General features: G+C 32.8%; 1 protein-coding gene across 6 annotated transcripts in view; it reads left to right on the forward strand.

The window, feature by feature from the left end:
• Scml2 (Scm polycomb group protein like 2) overlaps window positions 1-8189 on the forward strand; it is an 84339-nt gene that overhangs the window by 66305 nt on the left and 9845 nt on the right. For all 6 annotated transcript variants that reach the window (XM_031370499.1, XM_031370509.1, XM_031370517.1 and 3 more), the window contains 4 exons: window positions 1253-1364; window positions 3194-3397; window positions 4111-4293; window positions 5994-6104. In XM_031370499.1, the coding sequence (XP_031226359.1) occupies window positions 1253-1364; window positions 3194-3397; window positions 4111-4293; window positions 5994-6104 (610 nt within the window). The remainder of the gene's footprint in view (window positions 1-1252; window positions 1365-3193; window positions 3398-4110; window positions 4294-5993; window positions 6105-8189) is intronic.

The following is an 8189-nucleotide window of genomic DNA, read 5'->3' on the forward strand; positions in this document are numbered from 1 at the left end:
ATCTCAGGGTTGTTTTGGTTTGCATTTCCCTGATGACTAAGGATGTTGAACATTTCTTTAGGTGCTTCAGCTTAGCAATTTGTTAAGAGTATGCTGAGGTGTTTATTTTTTCTCTTTTCATTTTTTTTCAGATATTAAATGTATAATCTTTGTCTTAGGTTTTCTATTTTGATGAAACAAAAGCAGCTTATGAAGAACTTACTGTACCACAGTATATCTTCAAAGCCAGTCAATGCAGGAAATAAGACTAGGAAGAGAGGGGAGCTGTAGTTGAGGGTCTAGCGGGAGTAATAGTATGTAAAGTAAAATTATCACTATTAAACTTAGCTAATTTTGACTGATGATAGAAGAGTAAAGAGTAAATGTCTTGGAGAATAAAATAGGATCTAATGTAAAAAACTAAGTTGAGATTTTTTTATCATGTAATTAGGAGGAAAAGAGGGAGGAATAGATTGGGGCAAGAAGATAATGAAGTAAAACTTTTACAATAATTTTTAAGTTTATATTTTAGATATAAATATATAAACCATATACTAAAGCCTGAGTATGATGGATAAGGATCTATTTAAGTTTCAGCATTTTATGTAAAATGGTACAGTATGAATTTTTTGTGTGAACTATGGAAAGTTATGGATGAACGTCTAGTCTAATGTAAAAACTTCAAAGTATATATAATGGATTTTAATTCAAATAATCCCTCAAAATATAGGATGAGTAGAATAACAAAAAAGAGAATAAAAGAAACAATAAAAAAACACATAATAAAATGATTTACTCAGACCTAAATTTAATAATAGTTACTTTGAACATTAATAGATTAAATTATTGAATTAAAATGCAAAGATTTTAAAAATAGAATTTTAAAATGATTTAAATATATAATGTTTATAAAAATATGCATACTAAATATAAAGGCAAAAATCTTAGCAATATTATCTTTCTCATCTAATATCTCAGTGAGATATCAGCAGAACCTTTTGTTTCAGCAAATGCTCACCATATGGAACAAAATAGTGTCATCTTACTTTTAAAATACAGTTATTTCTACTTAAAACATTTAAATTTTATAAAAACGAATATGAAATATTTGTAAGTATATGATAAAATATATAACCTGGTTGTTCTCAAGCAGTAACATTAATACTTTAATGGTAAGAAAAATCAAACTTGAAATTTAATGTAAAATACTTTTTAATGCATTTCAAAACATATACTTGTATATAACTATTCTTCATACCTTTTTTTTAAACAGGAAAAATCTATTCCAGTTGTTTCTTCTACATCTTCAGCTTCTTTAAGTTCACTAATAAGTTCTCCATCCAATAATACTCCTAAAGAGCCATCTAAAATAGTCATGTCTACAGGTAAATTAGTATTTTCAAAATAGTGATAAAAATTACATATTGTTTATCATTAATATCAGTATTGTTTAAGTCCTGGAAATATGTATAATACTAATATATTTTCCTATACTGATTGTTTAGCTTAATGATAGAAAAAACCTGTCTATTTAAATCCATGTCACCTGAAAATCCATATCCCACATTTTAAATGTCATTATTAAATTCTTCTTTTTATTCACAATATTTTGTCATTTTTGTATTATATGTTTTCCAAGGTAAGTCATGCCTTTTGAAAATTAATTTTTCTGTCTAAGGACATGGTGGTTTTAAGTTCATTTCTTTATACATTTGAAAGAGCACAGACCAAAGCAAATCCTTTTTATGAACTCCTATACATTTTTAATTTTTCCTATTTTAATTTTTCTTTCATTTTTATTTTGTAAGTATGAGCTTTTTGCCTACTTGTGTATCTCTGCACCATGTGTGTGTGTCTAGTTCCCAGAAGAGGATATCAGATTCCCTGGGACTACAGCTAATAGACAGTTGTAAGCTACCGTATGGATGCTAGGAAGCAAACTCAGGAACCCTGCAAACAGCAGCCAGTGCTCTTCATCATTTGAACCATCTCTCTATACCCCTTCCTGTTTTTTTTAAAAAAGTATGTCCTTTTACTTCTTTATATCCTTAATTGCCATCCTCATACTCTTATATTTTTTCCTACAATTTTTCTTTCTCACTTAAAGGAAGTTATTTTTCAAAATATTGTTTTTCAGAGATATAATGTATAATGTGTAATGAAGTTACACATGAATTTTATTCTCAGACTTATATCCCATCAATAAGTTATAGCAGTATGTTTATGGTAATATTCTAGTTCCAATGATTTCCTCTAGGGGGTGTTCGACATGTGTAGTAGACAGATGGCAGAATAATGAAATCCTTCTTTTGCTTTACTTCCTGAGTATCTCTGTAACATTAGTACTTTGGGTTGAGTGTTTAATCATGATTTCATTTTTGTGACAGAGCCTATACCTCCTTCAACTGTTGGGGCAAATCAAATTGTCACATATTTCAACACAGTGAAGATTTTAGTACAAATTAATATGCTAAAATATTCTTATTTTAAGAAAAATAAACCTGCAATTTTTTTTAGTATACATTGTTTTTCAATTGATTTTTGTGATGAAAATATCTTTACTAATACCATGATTATAAATGAGAAAATTTTGTACAAAGAAAAAAGTTTAAAATTTTCTCAACGAGCCTATGCATATATAGAAGTAACATTTTTCTTTTGATATTTAAAATTCATGTCATTAGAATTTACTATTATGTATACCTCAAGTTACTTGATTATTTTAGAAAATGCAATTCACATACACTGTTGGTGATTTACAAGATAGTCATAAGTGAATAAGGATGACCAGTTTTCAAAGGGAATGTATGTTTTTTGCACCATGAAGTAGGGTGGGGGAAACTCTAGGAGGAGTTGGGAGAAACATCAAAACTTAAAGAAAGACATGAAACTACTCTTTTGTTTTTGTAACATTTCTTATAATAATAAACTAAAAATGATTTTATGATGCCCAAGTCTTCTCAGTCATAAATTTTATATAATCAGTTTGAATAATATTCTAAAATGTTGGATAAACATTTTTTACTATATGCATGTTCAGTAATTTTACATAAACATGTTAATATATTTGCATGTTTTCAGTAGCAGACATGATTATTAATCTGATCTATATTTAAGTTTCCCTTAAATGAAGTCATGAGTATGATATGGCAATTATGTAATGTTTTCACATAATTTTATCTCATCTAATTATTCATATATATTTTCCCTCAAGTCTGCGTGTATATAAACAAACATGGAGTTTGTGGTCCCTACCTGGATCCACAGAAGGTTCAGCAGCTACCTGATCACTTCGGCCCAGGCCCTGTGAATGTCATTCTCCAGCGGACTGTGCAGGCCTGTGTGGATTGTGCCATTCAGGCCAAGGATGTGTTTCTGTTTCTTAAGCCAGTTGATAGAGGAGGAGAAATGGTAACTGGTATGTTGATCTATTCTTTTTACATTAATTAATTTATTTATTCACTCGAAATCCCAACCACAGCCCCCTCCTCCCAGCCCCTTCCTCACACAGCTCTTATCCCTATCTTTCTTAGACTTCACCTCTGAGAAGGGTGAGGTCCCCCATTAGTACCAACCCACACTGGTACCTCAAGTCATGGCAGGACTAGGTATATCTTTTTCCACTGAGGATAGCCAAGAAAGCCCAGTTATGGGGACACCACAATAGCTGTTAAGCTAGCTATTTAGGCATAGTACCTTGTAAGAAGCTTTAAAGAACAATGTGACTCAAAAAGAAACCTTGTGAAGGTAAAGTAAAAAGGCTCAAGATTGTTGCTCAGAGGTAGTGTGTGTCCCTTGCATGCACAAGGTCCTGAGTTTAGTATCTAACACCATAAACATTTTTTTTAAAAAATGGAGTAGGAGAGACGTAATTTGTAGCTGGTGTCTACCATTATTTACTACTATAACTTTTGTACTCATTGAATGTTTATAGTAGAAAGGTTAATGTAAATCAAGCCATTTTTATCCTGTTTACAAATATTTTAAATAGAAATTGCTATCAATGCCTTTTTAAATTTCAAAACCCAAAAGTAAGCTTAAAGCACATTTCCTGAATTGATTCTTCTGTTATTGCATTTCTCATCTGTCTATAAGATGACTGATGACTGACATTTCTTTCCTACTTCATAGCCTTCTTTGATGGGAAAGTTCATACTGTTCAGCTCCCTTCAGTGAATAGTGCATCATTTGCACTTCGCTTTCTTGAAAATTTCTGCAGCAGCCTGCAGTGTGATCAGTTTTTGAGTAGCCAGCCTTTCAGTAATAAGGCTCATGTTCATACTCCAACTACAGACACTGAACAAAGCAAACCAGGTAAGAAATAGAAGTTTTTAAACATATATACACTATTCATTTAAGAAAGTGTGTGTGTGTGTGTGTGTGTGTGTGTGTGTGTGTGTGTGTGTGTGTGTGTTCTTGAGTTCTCTCCTTCCATCTTTACATGGGTTTTAAGAATTGAACTCAGATCGCCAGGCTTGGATAGCAAGTGTCTTTATCTGCTGACCCCTAATATGTTTTTATTTTGCATTTTACACTTAGAAAAGAATGTAGGTATTTCAGAGTTTCTCTTTCCTCCACAAGCATTTAGCCACTCTGAACTAATAAAAAAATCTATCTAATTATACTTTATTCACTTAAACTGAGAAACTAATTTCTTACTGTATTCCTAATAAACTTGAGAATCCAAGCTAATACATTATGTTTTGCTTCTTTGTGACTAATTGATAGCCATTTTTTTTGTTAGGTTGGGATATACCTTTAACATTACTAATCTAAAGAAATAAGCAAAGACTATTGAGCCCATAGATTATAAATAATGTTTTTTCTCAAAATTAGCTCTTGTTACCTATCTTCCATAACACTCTCAAACTGATGACTGAATAAAAAGATGAGTGTGATATTGTCCTATAGAACCAAAGGTGATATTCTTGTTTCCAATCTGTACAGTAAGAAAGCTGTCTGAGCTTTCTGGCTTTCTAATATTTTGGAAATAAAGTTTTTTACTCTTTCATTTGAATATGGCAGATAACCATGTTCTTGTTATAACAAACTTTATATGTGTCTTTAAAGTATCTAAAATTTCCAGGTATTAAGGCTTCATTGTTTTCGGGTCAAATCCTATCAGTTCTGGAACTATAGAATACCATCACATACTTAAACTTAGTCCAGTGGTTCAGATTTGTATTCCACTCGGGTAGAAAATTTGTGTATCATCTCTAGTTACTCATTTTCTAGTCCTCCTGATTGTTCTCATTTTTCCTCATAAACTTTATTGACTCTGCATTAGCAAAGTCTCTCCTGTCTCTTCCTCTTCCATTTTCTTTCCACTTCCCTCATTCCATGCAGGTATTGGACCATTCTCTGGTTTAGTAAAGTAATCTCCTACTTGGACTACTCCTTCTGTTTTCTCCCTTCTGGTATATCTGCCAAGTTATCCTTTTGAAAAAAGTTATGATACAGGAAGTCCTTGCATGAAAGTACAGTAGTCATAAGGTACTGAAATTTATCAAACAGTGTGTCCGCCAGCCATAGACTAAATGAAATTTAGACATATACTTCTCTAAATTGTTCTAAATTATTGAAAATGGACACAGAAACAAAAGATTGTATGTATGTATATGTGTGCATATATGTATATATATGTATTTCTATGTGTATATGTGTGCATGTATATATATATAATAAATGTATTTGCATGAAAGTGCCTACAGATCCCAAAGCTCTTTTGGAGCTTACAGACATTTTTTAGCTGCCTGATGTGGGTCCTTCTCCAGTGATTTGATAAAGCAATATGGGCTCTTAGCTGGTGAACCATCTCTCTGGTCCAAGTCTTTAATATCATATTTCAGTAGAAATACCTAATAGGATACAGTGAACCTGTTATGTTAGTCTAATAATTGTCAGGTTGGTAGCATTATAGTATACAAATTACCTGAAAGCAAATACTCCATACAAAAGTATTAAAAATTGACTATGGTAACATGTAGCTTGTTTTTTTTTTTAATGAAAAACAGAAAGTGTGGAACTAAAGGAAAAGAGAAGCCGTAAACGATTGTTTCTGCAAACTCAACATTCTGCTCCTGTCTCATCTAAGGTTCCCAGAAAGTCTAGGCGAGCCTCTAAAGGTAAATAGCATTCATACACACAGAATTGAAGAAGCCCCAGTCACCACCTATGATATATGCTCTTCTTGGTGTGATGGTGGTGAGGGTAGAAAGTTAAATTTACCCATATCTGACAATTAGTTTATTACTTTGGTCACTTGAGAATTGCATTCCTTTCAGAAATGTACTACTGTCATTTTTTTTCCTTTGGATTAAAAAAGAACTTAGAATGGTCCTATCCATTCTGCTTTGCATTGGTACAAACTAAGAAAAGTGTAAGCAAATGTGAGAAAACAACAATATGGTCATGAGGAATAGTTGTGCTCCTAAGAACAGATGTTTTCAAGAAGTTTACAACTTTGGCAGTAAGAATAGAAAGATGTACTTAAATTATCATAAGAAACAGATATGGCCTAGAATCAAGTATTTTAGAATATTGTCCATTACTATGCATGATTAAAAAGAGCTGGCTATGTACTTTGTGTTAGAAGCTTGTCATTCAGTATAGCATGAATTAAGTGAACTGTTGTAGGCAATAAGATTTTTCTTGAGAATTTCATATATGCTTTTAGTGTCTTTTGATTAAGCCCCACCTCACTCCATCTCCTTATACATTTATACTATTCCCTCCCAATTTGTTGGTTTTACTCTCTATTATTGTTGTTGTTGTTTAAACCCAGAGTCCATATAGTTCTGCTAGCATGTGCATACATGTAGCCTATGCTACTGGAGCATAGGCTCTGAAGGGCTGCATTCCTGAAGAAAATAAACTCTCCCCCTTCCCCACAAATATCAATTACCAGTAGTTCCTTGATTCAGAGTGAGACCTTCTTTCATACCCATTCTGGGATTTTTGTTTAGTTTGATCTTGTGCATAAAGTCACAACTGTTGTCAGTTCACATATACAATTGCCAAATTATATCAAGAAAATACTGTTTTGTTGTAGTTATCAACTGCCTCCAGATCATAACAAATCTCTCTGCCCCCTGTTCTGAGATGATCCCTAACCTTGAGGGCGCAATATAGTATAGATTCCCAATTAGGCTTATTAGCACTCTGTAATCTAGCATTCTCTATACCTTGATTAGTTACAGGTCTCTGCTGATCTCCATCTACTGAGAAAAGCAGCTTATCTAGGGAGAGTTGAGAATATGTGCATAATCTTTTAAGAGTTTAATACTATGTCCACTTAGCAGAATAATAGTAGGTTCTCCACTAGGACCTGTGACCTACCTAGATTCAAGTCCTTGGCCCCATTAACATGTCAAACATGAGTTCTATCTTCTGAAGGCTTAAATACAATCAGAAAATGTTTGGTTACTCCCTACCAGTCATACCACCATTGTAACAGTGGATGTATCTTGACAGACCATAATTATAGTAGTTTGCAGTGTTCACATGTGGGTAAGACCAGTGATCACTTTTCTTCCCTAATAGTATACATTGCACCATCCAGGACTATGAAAGCTAGCAGTAGCTTATAGACAGAACCACTATATTTTTCTATGCTCAATGTGGTATCTTTAGCAAGTAGGGTCTTATCAGTTCTGGCTGATAACCAAGAGCAATAGTAATCGCCTCAGTTATAATATTTAATGGTCTGTGAAGATCCACTAAACAACCATTTCAAAAGAGGTAATTCTTTCTTGGCACTGAGTTTTTATTTAATATCCTATCATGTCTATGAGAGGCCTTTTTTGAACTATATATATATATATAATATATTATATATATATTATATATTTCAGAAAGCTTGTACAGTTGTAGCTTTCCATCTGGCTTTTTCAAATGTCCTTAGTGTTAGTTACCTCTGAAAACTCTCTCTTCTACCCTGCCCTCCAACCTGTAACCCACTTAATCCTTCTTGCTCAATTATTTTCTGTTTCCCCTTCATGCCGCCTGTATTCTTTGTCCCTTCTTTTAAAAGCACCTGCATGGCCCCTGGTTTTTCTGACTTCTATAAGAATCCTAAGTTAAACACACATATGTGAAAATTCAAAGCTAGAGTTCACATATGAACAAGAATGTGCAATATTTTTCTAAGTCCGGGTTGCCTTACACACTGTTAATTCTGATTCCATCTCTCTCTCTCTCTCTCTCTCTCT

The sequence above is a fragment of the Mastomys coucha genome, chromosome X (genome assembly GCF_008632895.1).
Source record: "Mastomys coucha isolate ucsf_1 chromosome X, UCSF_Mcou_1, whole genome shotgun sequence".
Lineage (NCBI taxonomy): Eukaryota > Metazoa > Chordata > Mammalia > Rodentia > Muridae > Mastomys > Mastomys coucha.